Source organism: Cucurbita pepo, chromosome 13 (genome assembly GCF_057944985.1).
Source record: "Cucurbita pepo subsp. pepo isolate OVF chromosome 13, ASM5794498v1, whole genome shotgun sequence".
NCBI lineage: Eukaryota > Viridiplantae > Streptophyta > Magnoliopsida > Cucurbitales > Cucurbitaceae > Cucurbita > Cucurbita pepo.
The window spans coordinates 11,974,351-11,989,499 of NC_141810.1; the positions used below are offsets into that span (position 1 = coordinate 11,974,351).

The following is a 15,149-nucleotide window of genomic DNA, read 5'->3' on the forward strand; positions in this document are numbered from 1 at the left end:
TACTGGGTACTCTATATCTCACAAATTCATGTACAAACCAATGCAGAAGGTAAATGATTTTAAATTTTGAGTTATCGAAATTGCCCAAAAGGTTGACCCTTTTAGTGTCTTCGATTAACACCAAAATTGAATGGCTAGAAAATTAGTTTATAACTCTATTAGTTTTTACGTCTAAATTTGTTGTAATTTATTTGTTGTAAATATGTTACAATTCTGAAACAAAAACCGAAAGAAATAAGCAAAGTGAGAAATGAGAAATTGATGGAAAGTTAGAATCAATACAGCCAACTAAGTTTTAGGTTAACCCCATGTATAAAATAGTAGGTCCCGTAACTATTTACCCATTGAAAAGCTTGGGAAGAAGTTTGGCTTTATTTCCAAGAAGCTGCCTTCCACTTCCCCTTCTTGGCATGCCTAAAAACCAAGCTTCAAATTAATAGAAAATACCAATAATGACATCATCAAGCTTCTTCATTTTAAAATTTGTACTCCATCAAATTTATCAAGTTTCACCATATGGTTCTTCGCTGTTTTCAAATAAACCAATAAAATTAACTAAATCATAAAACATTTCACAATTTAAACTTAATTGCTATAAACACTTCATATCAAGACTAAATTGCTCTGGAAAACATATTGAGTATCAAATTGATGAAGCTCTACTAAGCCAAGCTTTAGCACTAGTAAAACAACACCAAATCCAAATCAAACTGTACCAAGCATTAGCAACATGTTTTCCAAAAAAAAAAAAAAGGAAACATATAAAGAGAGCCCATTATTCTTGATGCAGCCATCGATGAGGCTGAAGAGGAAAAGTCGTGGAAGAGGCTGAAGAGGAAAAGTCGTGGAAGAGGCTGAAGAGGAAAGGTCGTGGAAGAGGCTGAAGAGGAAAGGTCGTGGAAGAGGCTGAAGAGGAAAAGTCGTGGAAGAGGCTGAAGAGAGAAGGCCTCGAGAAAAAGCCATGGAAGAAGCTGAAGAGAAAAGGCCTCGAGAAAAAGCCATGAAAGAGGCTGAAGAGAGAAGGCCTCGAGAAAAAGCCATGGAAGAAGCTGAATAGAAAAAGGCTATGGAAGAGGCTGAAGAAAAGAGCCTTCAGAGACTGCACAAAACCATCGATCCAAAAGAAATGGATGGTGGATACTAAAAAGAAAGAAGTCAGTTGTATGAAAGACCAAAGACAATCAAGGAGAAGACACATGCTAAACAACTGATCCAAGCATAGTTCTCATGCATAAGAAGAAAGCTTGCAATGATGGACACACCAATTGCGGCAAAAAGCGCTCCGAGCTTTTCAAACAAACGTGCAGCTTTCGGGAAGGAATTTCGAAGGAGAATACCAGCAAATGAAAGTAAAAAGCTAATGAACATAGTAGCTCCAAACAGGAGTGTCAAAAGTGGAGGAGATGAGCTTGGTGAGCTGATGAACATGGCTAGAAGTGCTTGAAAAGTAAGCCCAATAATTGCCTTCCCAACATTGGAATGCCCTTTGTCTGGTTCAAGCCTCTGTTCCCTTGCCCTCCAAATTGGTAAACAATCTCGTGGGGTGGGGAAAGACATGATTTCATAGCATCTTTGCTTGATTGTGTGGACCGAGGAAGAAAGGACATTCATATTTAAACAGGTGTGGTGTGAAGTTGAAGCCATTGGAAAACAAAAACAAAAATTGGAAGCTTTCTCAATACTCTCAATGGTAGTATATGTGATTCTACTACAATTTGTTTTGAATATCTATATCTATATATATATATATATATTTATTATTCAAGGAAATTCAGGTATATCTGCTTAGAAATTGTGAAGGGACCTTCTTTCATCACTACCTGTTCAAGAAGTTCTATCTCTTCTTTTGTCTTGTTTCTTGAACTTTCTGAACAATTTTCAATCCCTTCATATAAATTCGAAGAAACTTCCTTTCTTGAGAACTTCTTTCGTCACTATAAAGCAGAAGGGTTTCTCAAAGTGAAGAAAAACAGCAACAATCTCTTGAGAACTTCTTCACTATTTCCCTACTTTTCCTTTATGAATGGCATGCAAACTAGAAGAAAGGAAGGAAATGAGATTATCAGACCAATTTGCAGTGACCAAACTCTCCACTTTCACACCTCCAACAGTAATCATACAATCAATTTTGTTTCTGTCTTGGAACGGTCTCACAATCCTTGTGTTATTTGCAGGCAGTGCAGCGGGGAATGTGATCTTCCATGATCTTCCCTCCTCTACCATTGATGCCTTTGTTATCTCAATTTTCTTTGTCTTTTCAGGTGCTTTGAGTGCTCTTTTGGTCCCTGAAAGGCACAACTTAGCTACATTTTGTGCCTTGTATTCTCTGGCTTCCATGGCTTCTGCTCTGCTTCTGCTGATTTGGGGATTGTATCACTCTTTCGTTCTCGGCAAAGCTCGCTAGAGCTTTACGAGATTAGAATGCCTTTGTTTCCTGTTTTTGTAAGAGCCCTTTTGTCTTGAAGTTTGGCTCATTTGAATAATATCAAATTGGACTTATAATCCTCTTTCAAGTCTGCTATCTGCGGCCAATTTGATCAGAGTGATTATCCACAATATACAACCCTTCATTCCTTTGATAAAATATTCGTGGTTGATAGAAGTGCGTTCTTGAAGCATTTATAAAATGCAGAACAAACCATATCCACGCCACATCCAATATTTTAAGTGATACACCACTTTTCTGATGAATTTTCTAAGGATGCAAATCATGGTGGGGTGAAAAAGAATATGCATATCACATTTTGGTGATGTCATTTTCAATAATTTGAAGCTCTTTCTCCTTGTTTTCTTCCTATAAGACCTCTTTATCCTATGCCTTCTGCTTCCCTATCAGCTTAGCAATCTCCTTGTAAGTCCCTTCAGATTGCTTATAATTTGAGTATGGAAATCTCTGGAGCCCACTTTCCAGCTCCTGGAAACTATGGCATGATCCAAAACCTCAATACCAATGGATTCTCGTCTTATAATCCGGTTAGCTCAACCTCCACTTCTGATGATGGTAATGATCAGAACCAGATACCGAGGTTCGTCATCGATGAGAGGAAGCAAAGGAGAATGGTATCGAATAGGGAGTCGGCGCGAAGGTCACGGATGAGGAAACAGAAGCATCTTGATGAACTTTGGTCCCTGGTGGTTCGTCTTCGAACTGAGAATCATAGTCTTATGAAGAAGTTGAATCAGTTGACAGAATTCCAACAGCAGCTTCTTCAAGAGAATGTCAAGCTCAAAGAAGAAGCCTCGGATTTTCGTCGGATGATCGCTGACATTCAAATGTGCAGTCCTTACACAACTCACTTGAGAGATCTGGAGGAAGCCCCATGAAATACCTTTGATTTCATAGCTGAATTCTCAAGCCAATCTAACGAGTAGAGAAGTTCCCTTCCCCTGTTTCACTAAGATCATAGCTATTTCCTCCCACAATCCTTCCAGTTTATGTCTGTCTTAGCATGCTTGTATGTAATAAGCCTCTACCCATTACCCAGCGTTGTAAATTGAAGAAATAACAGAATTTAGCCAACAGACTTCCAAAATCAGTTCAACAAACACCTTGGTTTTCTCAGGGGACTTTTGTCAAACACCTTGTGGACACTATTCAATAGATTAATGAAACCAGAGTTCTGTAGCATGTGTACTTCCAAGAGCATAGAAAAATAAGAACCAATTAGACAAAATATCTATAAAACTAGATAAAAATCGAGACAAAAACATGAAAAAAAAACAGCCATCTAGACAGACCCATCTGCAATCGAACTCGAACGATTTGTTCTTTTTTACCTGAGCATCAAATTCCTCGCTTGCTTCAACTTGGTTTAGCGAAGATTATCGCAGTCCCCAAATCTTCATTTTGGATTCGACAAAATCGAAACAGGGAACATATTCCAGTTGAAGATTCTAACACAAATCGCGCTTTGATTCTTCTTTCACCCTCCAATGGTACTCCCTTTTGCAAGCAAAAAGTGCCCAATTGCCCCAAATCCTAATTCCAAGCTGGGTACCTAAGTAGTAGCTTGATTATCAAGGATTGGGAGTCCTTGTCGACTCTCTATCGTGATTGATACCATTCGTACATTTTTAATGCATCAATTCATCTAAATTCGAGAATATTTTTGCCCCTCTTTCATGCGTGCATTAAATAGATGTGCATTAACATTGTACTTTTATTGAAAAAAAATTAAATAAACAACCCGAACTAAATAATAGTTGAGTAGATATAACACTTATTGATATGAGCCACGACCAAGGAATTTTCATACCTTAGTTCGATTACAAGGACGAGAGCCAAGAAGCTACAACAAACCTTATACGCTTATATTCAAGCTATGGGGAGCTCATCAAAGGAAACTCTAGAAGACATTAGAGACCTCCCTTATATGTTGTGCAAATTTGAGCTTCAAGAAATTTGAGCTTCAAGGAAGAGATGAATTAAATGCATTTAATGAACTCAGCTAAATTTATGAAACTAGTCCAAGGATAACTAAAAAATACATTTAATTTATTGCACTATTTAATTATAATTTAAATATTTATTTGTCATATTTAAACTAGTTTTAAATATAGGAGTTAAAGTTACATTGTAACCATAGGTTACCATATTCCACCATTAAGAATAGAGACATGTATCACATAGGTTAAGGTTGTAAAGACTATATAAAGTCTTTTTATTTTTATTTTTATTAAAGACATCAGATTTTGGAATTAATAATAGAATTTCTATTTTAGCTTTGTTGAGAGCTAAGTTTTTCTTTACAAATTATTGTGTTTAGAAATTGTATGCGGAAGTCATTCAAGTGGTATTGATCGAACTTCCTGTGGAGTGATTCGAATCACGAGTTTAGAAACGAGTTTTCTTTACTCTTAATCATCAAAGTAATTCGTTTCGTACTTTTTCTTGGGTTGATGCCACATCACCCATGTTCGATGGTTTATTAGTACAAGCATCGAACTATTCTTAGACTCGTTATCTATCGAAAGATAGCTAAGTAGACAAAGACAACCTCTAAACATTGGTACATTATAATGGATGGTTATAGCTAGAAAAAGGTGGGTAAAATGAGGTTCATAATCTTAGAAAGGGATGGGACAGTTTGAGAAAGTTTTGATCCAATCAAAATTGAAAAAGAGCACTTCGGCTAGCACGAGGGTTGACCCACCACACCACACCCTACAACTTTCGTCGCTCATGGCCGAATGAAATCTCTGCCAACGCACAACAACAACACAACTCCGTGGGAAGCGAGCGAGAGAGAGAGAGAGAGAGAAAGAGACGGGTCATTCTCTTGATTTTCGATCCGTTCACCGCCTTCTTTCTTCTCCACTCGATCAAAAAACCCAAAATCTCAGATGGGTTTCATTGATTCATTCAGTTCAATCGATTGGGAGCATGAATCTTTCCCTTCTTATCAGGATTTCTCTTTTCTTCCCCTTTTTGCGCTTCTCTTTCCCACGGTTCGGTTTTTCCTCGACAGATTTGTCTTTGAGGTATTCCCTTTTCTCCCCCTCTTCGCTTTTGTATCTTTCAATCTTTGGATTGGGGTTTTGTTTAATCATTGGTTTAGCTGATTCCGATGATTGAATTGAGATTTAATTGACCGTTGACTCATGTTCTGTTCATTGAATGATTCTGTTTTGTTCATCTTGGCATCTGGTTTGCATAGTTGATATTTGGGTTTCAATCCGTTTCTTGATTAATTGAAATGAAAGTCCTGTTTTAGTTTAGGTAATGTATTGGGGATGGCCGAAAATGGCAAGGTTTTGGTTATATATGTTACTCGTAGTGTCTATTATATGTGGTGTCAGTCTTGGTTAGTTTGGATTCATAACAGGCTGCAGTAATTTATTATTTGGGCTCTCTTTGTACCACAGCTGTTATGAAGTAATTGGCCATGCATTGCTGACCATTATTTTCGTTTGTCTTTGACCATTTTTGTACCAATAGCTTTGATATTTGTTGTTGTTTTTTTTTTTTTCCCTTTTCTGTGAGCTCTTGATTGTAACAGCTGAATGATACACCCAATTCTTTAGTGTTGTCTAATGTTTCGTCAAAGCTGTTTGGAATATGTTAGAAAGCCGTCATTCCTGTTTGTCAGCAAGCAGTGCCAATTGGCGTTGTCAGTGTCTATGACTCCTCCGTGTTGAACTGAGAGTGAGTCTCGTGTGTTGTTTGGCTAGAAAATATGTATTTTGGACTCAATGCAGGCCTCTTCAATTTGAACGTTGTAAAGCTAGCATGTAGATATTGTCTTCTTTGGACTTTTCCTTTTAGGCTTCCCCTCAAGGTTCTTAAAACGCGTCTACTAGGAAGAGGTTTCCACACCCTTATAAAGAATGCTTCGTTCGTCTCCCCAACCGATGTGGGATCTCACAATTCACCCCCTTTGAGGCTCAACGTCCTCATTGGCACTCGTTTCCTTCTCCAATCAATGTGGGACCCCCAATTCACACCCTTTGGGGCCAGTGTCCTTGTTGATACACTGCCTTGTGTCCACCCCCTTCAGGGCTCAGCCTCCTCGCTAGCACATCGCCCAGTTCACCGCTAGCAGATATTGTCCATTTTGGGCTTTCCCTTTCGAGCTTCCCCTCAAGGTTTTTAAAACACGCTGCTAGGGAGAGGTTTCACACCCTTATAAAGAATACTTCATTTTCCTCCCCAACCGATGTGGTATCTCACAAACGTTTTGTTATATTTCTTGTGAAGTTGATAGTTTGTTGCCTGCTTCGACCCAAATACTTTCTTGTTAGATTGTGTGCTTGTACTTTTTGGAGATACCAACGTTGCGAGAATTTGATGCTTTTTGGAGATACGTGAAGTGTTTGTAGTTCTGTTCTTTGTTGCAGTTCAACTGAAAATTTTATAGGTCACCCAATTGTGTGAAATTCACTAACTCGTTGCGTGAAGACTACGTGTCTCTACTATTCATGGGGACTTTTTATAATAGCCATGAATCTTGAGCAATTGCTTGGTTATCTAACTCCTTTTTATCCTTGCATTGGATCAATGATGTGTAGATGAGAATGCTCTTTTCTTGTTTGCTCCTAACTTTGTATGGTACGAACTTCTCTTACAGAAAGTGGGAAGAAGATTGATATTTGGAAAAGGCTATCAGCTGAAGGATGTGAATACAGATGAGAAACGGAAGAAGATAAGAAAATTCAAGGAGTCAGCCTGGAAATGTGTTTACTTTCTTTCTGCAGAGCTGTTGGCTCTATCTGTTACATATAATGAGCCTTGGTTTACTAGCACCAAGCATTTTTGGGTTGGACCAGGAAATCAGGTCTGGCCTGACCAACGAGCTAAGTAAGTGTCTCAGCGCTGTTATCTCTTATTTGTGATGGTTCAGTGTTAATATTAGGAATCACGACTCTCGACTCTCGACTCTCCACAATGGTATGATATTGTCCACTTTGAGTATAAGCTCTCATGGCTTTTTTGGGCTTCCACAAAAGGTCTCACACCAATGGAGATGTATTCCTTACTTATAAACCCATGATCATTCCTTAAATTAGCCATTGTGAGACTCCCTCCCAACAATCCTCTCCTCGAACAAAGTACACTATAGAGGCTCCTCTGAGGCCTATGGAGCCCTCGAACAGCCTCCCCTTAATCGAGGCTCGACTCCTTTCTCTGGAATCCTCGAACAAAGAACACCCTTTGTTCAATACTTGAATCACTTTTGACTACTTCTTCGAGACTCACAACTTCTTTGTTCGACACTTGAGGACTCTAGTGACATGACTAAGTTTAGGGCATGACTCTGATACCATGTTAGGAATCACGACTCTCCACAATGGTATAATAGTGCCCACTTTGAGCATAAGCTCACATGGGTGTGCTTTGAGCTTTCCCAAAAGACCTCATACCAATGGAAATGTATTCCTTACTTATAAACCCATGATGATTCTGTAAATTAGCCAATATGAGACTCTCTCCCAATAATCCTCAACAATTAAGTCCACCATTATACATTCATATGTGTCTCTGTTACAACAAGTTTTCGTATAATCATTATAAAAAGACCAAGCGTTACGCAAAAGTATCAGGACTAAAGTTGTGTTTTGACCAAGAATCTATTATTTAGAACATTTCATGAATAAGAACTTTTATGTTTCAGGTTGAAATTGAAGGGATTATACATGTATGCAGCTGGATTTTATACGTATTCCATATTTGCCTTGAATTTTTGGGAAACAAGACGTTCAGACTTTGGAGTGTCCATGAGCCACCATGTGGCAACTCTCATTCTCATTGTGCTTTCCTACATTTTTAGGTAGTTCCTATCTTTAAGCCGTTGTGTTGCCTTTTGCTTTTGCTGGTATGTCATATAACATTGTTTTCAACTTTCAAAATCTCTATGCCCCGTTTTCTAAAACCTTCTTCTCAAATCGGAGCCAGAGGCTTGTGCATACGTTGCCCAGCTGTAGGCGACGTGATCTTAAGTTGGCTTGACTCACTCAGTGCTGAGAGTGAGTGCCGCACAATCACCAAATCCACTACCAAGAACAGTGCAATTGTGACAGTTGACTAATTACATTGTACGTCGTTCTTGTAGATTTGCTCGTGTTGGTTCTGTCGTTCTCGCTCTTCATGATGCAAATGATGTGTTTCTTGAGATTGGGAAGATGTCCAAATACAGTGGCGCTGAGACATTGGCTAGCATTGCATTTATACTCTTTGTGTTGTCTTGGTTGCTATTACGTCTCATCTACTATCCATTTTGGATCCTTTGGAGCACAAGGTTTGTAACCTCATATCAATTTAACTTTCGAGAGGAACAAGTTGCTATCCATTATCTTGTTGTCTGATTGTTCTTCCCCATTTTATTTCAGCTATGAAGTCCTCCTTGTATTGAACAAGGACGAACATCCCATTGATGGACCAATCTACTACTATTTGTTCAATACTCTTCTATTTTGCCTCTTAGTTCTTCACATATATTGGTGGGTGCTAATTTACCGAATGCTTGTTAAACAAATCCAATCTAGAGGACAGATTAGTGAAGATGTTCGTTCAGGTAAGATTATATAAACGATTAGTGAAGGTTTTTCGTTCGAGTTTTCGTCCCGTCACGCTCACCGTTTGTTTGTCTATGCAGATTCCGAGGGAGAGGAAGAACACGAAGATTGACGAGGAAGAATCGATGCAGAAAATTGTGTTATATACATGAAAGGTTTGGTATAAATCTTAAACCATTTGGATGATCCTACAAGAAACAGAAACTGGCATCTGCTGCATGTGATTATGATTACAGAAACTAGATCAAAACTGTTCTTAGTTCTAATGTCAATAACTTAAAATTCATTAATACTTGTGGATTGCTAGTGAGTATCCATGTTGGTTTTCTGGGCAGCAGATGAGATAGATAGATAAGAGATTAGCCAAAACAAATAGTTGGGTCTGGGATGTGTAGATGAACGATCGAATGAGCGAACGAACGAACCGTGTATCGCTTCATCGATACATTCCGGGTAAGAGAAGAGTTGGCAGTTGGAGGAATTTGAATCTTGATTATATATTCTTTGTCATTTACTGAACCATTCATTGAGTTGGATGATGAACAGCCAGCCATTGTGTTCATAGTGAACTGAATTTTATGTTCATGCTGTATTTGTCTCTGTTTATTAATGTGAAACTGCCCAATTTCTTGTACAAACATTACGACAATTTTAGATTCAGATGTTCTAAGACAGTTTTTGTTCCATGATTGATTACTAAACGTGTTTATGTTTCTTGTTCTTTAATAGAAAAATTAAGAGACTCATGTGGGAAAAATTTTAGGGACAAAAATGTAATTTTCTATTTTATTTAGACACAAAAATCAAAATAAAAATTAAAAAATGTTTAGAAATAAAAATTAAATCAAGTTTGAGGAATTTTGACGTAAATTTTTATCATTTTTAAATTTTAAATATGGCTATTATATTTAATTTTAAAATATCAAATATAAGAATTTATTAGAGCTGTAATTAAAATTTAGGGGTATTTTGGGAAAATAATAATAATTTTAAAATTTTATTAAATATTTCTTATATATATATTAGATATAAACATGTCGTAGCCATCGCTTTTTCTTTACTTCCGCAAAAAGAAACCTAAAGAGCTTGAAAGCACCGGGAGTTTCCAGTTGCAGAACCGATTTTCTCCGTCGACGGCCTCTCTTCCGGTTGGTACCTCTGTCTTCTTCTCCTCCTCCGCATCCTCCCCCTCTCTGTATCCTGTAGGTCAATTTAGATCTTTAATTTTCGATTCGCATTTCGTTAATCTGTGTGAGTAACCAACTGTTGTAGCGAAAAACATATGTGATGTTATGTTAGACTCATATTCAGTTCTGGAAATTTGCAATTGAGTTCAAATTTTTGTAAATTTTAAGTGGAACAACCTGGTTCTGAATCTGGATTCGCCTTACTTTTCGTGTTCGGGAGCTTCATTTTGTAGTACGAGGGTTCTCCAGTTTAAGCTTTGAAATCTGTTTATCTGTAAGATTTATTGTGTTGAGAATTTTTGTTTAGTTGCTTGTTATTTTCCGTTGAAAGACAATGGGTTTTTGTCATTGTGTTGAATGAATCTGATAGGAGTTCAAGAATGTTATCTTTGTTGGAGATGCGATGCCTGCAATGGATTATTCACTTTTATGGCATAGTTTTTTTTGCAGGAACAAAATGGAAGACGTCCTAACGGAGATTCCCCCTCCTTCAAGGTTTTTTCAAGATGATCTTAATAGTTTCGCTCTTCCATCACCTCCTCTTCCATCCCCATTTCTTTTGTTATCGAACTCTAAGGCTAATGAACCTCTCCGCCCCTCTCTACTTGTCATTGCCATTTCTTCCCCTTCTCTGCATCTTTTCCGTCATTTATCTGCTAAAACCCTTATTGGAAGTCTCATCCTACCTGAAATTCCCTTCTCTGGAAACCATATTCAGCCCTCGGTTGATGACAAATCTTGCAACATTTACTCAATTGATCAAGATAATGAACTAATTATCCTCGTCTCCGTTCAGTTTTCTGTTCCTGCAGAGAGATCTAACCTTGTTGCAAAGCTACTACTTGATAACAAAATTATTCCTGAGAGGGTTTTGATCTTGGATAGTCTTCAGAGCCAAAATTTTCGGGGCAAGCTTTCACCTGATGAAACTTTTGCTTTCAAGCTGGAGACTTCTTCTGAAAGAAAGAGTCGAGATGAGGGTGATAGCGGTTCCCTAATGTTAAAAGGCCTGGATTACTATCCATCAGGAAGTGTTGTAGATGGCTTGGCTGCTGCTTTGCTTGGACGTTGTCAGATGAAGAATATCAAGGGAGCCCTCTGTGTTTCATGGCCAGAATATGGAAGTGAGGTGATATCTCTGCTCAAATCTTTACTTCACCAAAATGTGCTATTGCAACCTACATTAGAATTTTGTACTGAAAGTAACAATGGGGATGAGTACCTGAACCGAATTAAGGACCTAGATTTATACACCTGAAAGAGTTGGGTTGTCAGGTTAGTAATATACATTTCCTTGTATGGTGCACACTGTTTCTTCTTTCCTTTTCACTGTGCTCCAGAAAATGTTGAAATAGATGGTAACCCACGAGGTCATTAGTTGAGGGGAATGGAATTTTCAACCATTGCTTCTTAAAATCCATTTTCTAAGGCTATGGAAGGTGTTTTTGTAATTCTGTGTTAGCTAGTACCAATGATACATTCAGCTCGTTATCATGCTTGAGATTATAGTTATTCTATTAATACTAAAAGCTCTCTGTTTGTTATTTTAAACTAATGGCTCAAACCTGGTATGACTTCATCCTTCAGTTCTGTGTGCCACTCTCTATAGAGAGAGAGGATTTTGACATGGACTGGTTCTTCAAGGACCTTCAAGGACCCTGTCCTAGCGCTTTTTGAGCGACCCTTTCTTTTAGTTGGGCCTCTACAATTGCCCTATTGCGGGCTGGATCTCTTTCCCCGTACACATCCAATCGGGTTTGGGAGCCTCCTCAATTAACGGGAACTTCTACTTCTTCATGTGGAGGCAGATTGAGATCCATGTCCCACCAAGGGACTCAAGATTTAAAGAATGAAAGTCTTGTTGAAAAGCAAAATGGTTGTCTGCTTAAATGTTTATGGACTTCTCGTGGAGGCGAGTAGATGTTGCTAAGAATTTGAGAATTTATGCAAGGAGTAGACAGGGCATCCAACATCAACTCGCGCCACAACAAAACCACTCACCTCCTAAAATTTGTCAAAGTCAGCCTTAGCCGTGGAATCCAAACTTTGGTATAAATTTCTATCCTCATACCAAGCTATGGTAGTTGTGGGACTATCGAGAAAGTACATAAACTTTGAGGGAATGGATTAGAACATGTGATTGCTACCTATAAAGGATATAAAAATTCTTCGAGTGTAATGTGCCCAACAATTTCCATGCAATATCAAACATTATCATCAGACATCTTATACTCAGACATTTTAAACAAAACATGTAATCAAACGACCCTTTATAGGTCTTCTTTCTAGGAAAAACGACACCAGAAAACACTTATGAACTATAGACCCCATTTTACCAGTTGGGTTTTGTTACAAACCAAATTCACAATCTTCTTGGAAGAACTTTATACAAACGTTGATACAATTCCTTTTCTTTTCAGTATTAGTAGTACTCAATGTTCTATCCATTGATGATTAAACCAATATATGGCTTAACAGCAGAGCCAATCCACAGCCTCCCTCTACTTTCTTCAACCTCACTCACCGACTCTAGTGCTTTCCCATCTCCCCCATCAAGCATCCCTTTTACTGCCCCCCTCTCGTCCAACTTCACCGCCACGGGATCGCCCCGAATCCACGGGATCTTCACCTCGCCATGCTGCAATGTCACTCCCCGACTAAGCCCTGTCCATGTCTGAGTTTCGAGCTTCCCTCTTGCAGTGTTCATAGCGATCCAAAAGTCACCGTTGTCAGTCCTCTTTATGTTGTCTGGGAACCGTTCAAGTTCCGCGAATATCTCCACGGTGTGAGTTTTGGGACCCTTTTGTTAAGAACATAGTTCATTTAACTTTGAACTAAGTTTCAATGTTACAATGAGAGCTACTTTTTATCATATTCATACCTGTAACCAGAACTTTAAGATTCGAAGAGTACCGGTTTCAGCCATTAGAAGGAAGGAAGAATTGGTGCTCAAAGCGACGCCATTTGGGAAAGCAAGGCCGTTGAGCAATACGGTGACATTTTTGGTGCGTAGATCGTACTTCAATAGCCTCCCGGTCTTGTCTCCTTTCATTATCGATGACATCCAAACCCTTTCTCCAAAAAATAATAATATTTATTATCATTTAAAAAAATTTAAATAAATAAAGTCTCATAATTTATGATTCACAATTATTTTATATTATGGTCTCCATTGAACATTATATTTTATTTTATTCAATTTATAAGAAGAAAAAAAAAACAAAAAATATAGGGAAAAAGACGAGGAGAAATTACCTTCTTTGGAACAAGGTGCTGCTATCCGTGAAATAAACGGCGCCGTTTTGAGAGTCGATATCGAGAGCATTAGTGAAGCGGAGTGGGACGCCGTGGGCAGAAGAGGCGAGCTGACGAGCCAAGCCGCCGTGGGGTCCGACAGCCAAAAGGCCATAATAGGCATCCGCTATGTAAAGCTCACAGCTTGAGCTTGAGCTAGCTTAAGGAATGGTCGAATTTTAGCCCTAATGGCCTTCCACACGCCGGCTCCGTTTCCGGCTCCCCATTGCATTCTTTTCCCTCCCTGAAATTCCTCCACGTGGTTCGTTTTTTTTTTTTAAATAAAAAATAAAAATAAAAATAAAATATTGGGTACCTGTTGGGTGAGGTAACAGCAAAGAGAGTCCAGCCCAAAGCAGGACCTTTCCACTTCAGGATTCTGCCGTCGGACACGCCGGCGTACGGCCCTTCTCCACGGCAGTCGAAGGCGATGCTTTCTGGCCCGAAAACCCCACCGGGAAGGTGAAGCTCCTCTGCTTCCATGCTAGCTTCCAACAATGGAGCCCAACACACCACCACCACCACCGCCGCCGCCGCCGCCCACAAAGCCACCAACAATGGACTACAACAAACCGTCACCGTACTTGTCATGGTAATATTTCACATTCATGCATAAGATCCCATAACTGAATTTTTATGTATAGTTAATTTAGCCAATTTAGCCCTAGGATCGTCCATTAATTGAGCCATTTACTTCATGGAAAACCCTAATAAATTCAAAAGGAACCAAAGTCTCGATAATCGCTGAGAGACAAAGAGATCAATTGCTCTGTACTATGAGGAAATTGTAGATAGGTGATTTAAGGACCTATTTCACATTTTTGTTCTCCACGTACAAATTATGTCTCCCCTTAATCGAGGCTCGACTCCTTTATTCAACATACGGTGGGACTTTCACCCAATACCTCCCCTCGAACAAATTATATCTCCCCTTAATCAAGGCTCGACTCATTTTTTTTCCTTTTTTGGAGTCTTTTTTACTATGCCTTTGAGACTCACAATACTTTATTTAACATTCGAGGATTTGTCAATCTATTGGCTCTAATACCATCCACAATGGTATGATATTATCCACCTTGAGCATAAACTCTGATGGTGTTGCTTTAAGCTTCCCCAAAAGCTACATTATAAACTCATGATCATTCTCTAAATTAGCCCATAAGAAACTTTCATCGAGCAACGTCATCAGCATTCATCAAATGATTCTTTTTCAATAAATTCAATCTTAATAATATGGTTAAGAGTCCCAACTGCCAACCTTCCAACTTCTTAGCTCGATTGTGACAAGATTTCGACATTTTTGTTAATATCGACTGAGTCATTATCATTCTACACTTTAAGATATTTATTGCGTAATTATTTTCGCTAATTAAAAATTCCTCTATAGGTAAAAATTGATTTTGATTTTCTAATTTATTCCATTTTAAATTCAATTTTATGTCAATTATTTCTTTAATCAGAGTTTTATTATATAGTGCATGTTATAATTTATATATTAATTAATGAAGAATTGTTGTTGCAGTATTAAAATATATTTATAACTCTCCATTCTCTATTAAAAAATAAAATATTTTTAAACTTGAGAAAAAATTCAAAAATAATTTTAAATTAAAAATACTAATGGTTTTTTTTTTTTAAATAAAAAATAAAAACCTT

The 15,149-nt window shown here is 38.1% G+C and overlaps 3 protein-coding genes, 1 long non-coding RNA gene and 1 pseudogene across 8 annotated transcripts; 3 read left to right on the plus strand and 2 right to left on the minus strand.

The window, feature by feature from the left end:
• Positions 1-235: 235 nt before the first annotated feature.
• LOC111808819 (uncharacterized) lies at positions 236-4,373 on the minus strand. The gene is made up of 2 exons (XR_002817130.2): positions 3,778-4,373; positions 236-414 (listed from the first exon to the last, which is right to left on the minus strand). It is a non-coding gene; the product is annotated as an uncharacterized LOC111808819 (long non-coding RNA).
• Positions 2,072-3,625, plus strand: LOC111808818 (basic leucine zipper 43). The gene is given in 1 exon segment (XM_023695014.2): positions 2,072-3,625. A coding segment is annotated over 1 exon segment (558 nt). The 5' UTR covers positions 2,072-2,814; the 3' UTR covers positions 3,373-3,625.
• Positions 4,374-5,143: 770 nt separating the features above from the next.
• On the plus strand, positions 5,144-9,604 carry LOC111808002 (ceramide synthase 1 LOH3). Of its 2 annotated transcripts, XM_023693754.2 has the most exons (6): positions 5,150-5,481; positions 7,068-7,297; positions 8,112-8,267; positions 8,550-8,735; positions 8,827-9,011; positions 9,093-9,604. In XM_023693754.2, exons 1-6 carry the CDS (start codon positions 5,344-5,346, stop codon positions 9,122-9,124), a joined length of 927 nt encoding a protein of 308 aa, XP_023549522.1. In that variant the 5' UTR covers positions 5,150-5,343; the 3' UTR covers positions 9,125-9,604. The 2 variants fall into 2 exon arrangements, with proteins under 2 accessions (XP_086973075.1, XP_023549522.1); XM_087116949.1 differs by lacking the exon at positions 8,112-8,267 and having other exon boundaries at positions 5,144-5,481.
• A 417-nt stretch (positions 9,605-10,021) lies between these two features.
• Positions 10,022-11,750, plus strand: LOC111808045 (uncharacterized). Of its 3 annotated transcripts, none has more exons than XM_023693821.2 (2): positions 10,022-10,160; positions 10,638-11,750. In XM_023693821.2, the coding sequence occupies exon 2, from the start codon at positions 10,657-10,659 to the stop codon at positions 11,455-11,457; it is 801 nt and encodes a 266-aa protein (XP_023549589.1). In that variant the 5' UTR covers positions 10,022-10,160; positions 10,638-10,656; the 3' UTR covers positions 11,458-11,750. The 3 variants fall into 3 exon arrangements, with proteins under 3 accessions (XP_023549589.1, XP_023549590.1, XP_086973076.1); XM_023693822.2 differs by having other exon boundaries at positions 10,023-10,160; positions 10,650-11,750; XM_087116950.1 differs by having other exon boundaries at positions 10,070-10,214.
• Positions 11,751-12,465: 715 nt separating this feature from the next.
• On the minus strand, positions 12,466-14,125 carry LOC111809374 (protein STRICTOSIDINE SYNTHASE-LIKE 10-like; annotated as a pseudogene). Its single transcript, XR_015411551.1, has 4 exons — positions 13,810-14,125; positions 13,455-13,737; positions 13,081-13,270; positions 12,466-12,999 (listed from the first exon to the last, which is right to left on the minus strand). The product of XR_015411551.1 is annotated as a protein STRICTOSIDINE SYNTHASE-LIKE 10-like (transcript).
• Between the last annotated feature and the right edge of the window lie 1,024 nt (positions 14,126-15,149).

Coding starts and splice junctions, on each gene's coding strand:
- LOC111808002 (XM_023693754.2), top strand. CDS start 5,344: ATGGGTTTCATTGATTCATTCAGTTCAATCGATTGGGAGCATGAATCT. Junction 8,268..8,549: donor GTGCTTTCCTACATTTTTAG/GTAGTTCCTATC, acceptor TCGTTCTTGTAG/ATTTGCTCGTGTTGGTTCTG. Junction 8,736..8,826: donor TGGATCCTTTGGAGCACAAG/GTTTGTAACCTC, acceptor ATTTTATTTCAG/CTATGAAGTCCTCCTTGTAT.
- LOC111808045 (XM_023693821.2), top strand. CDS start 10,657: ATGGAAGACGTCCTAACGGAGATTCCCCCTCCTTCAAGGTTTTTTCAA.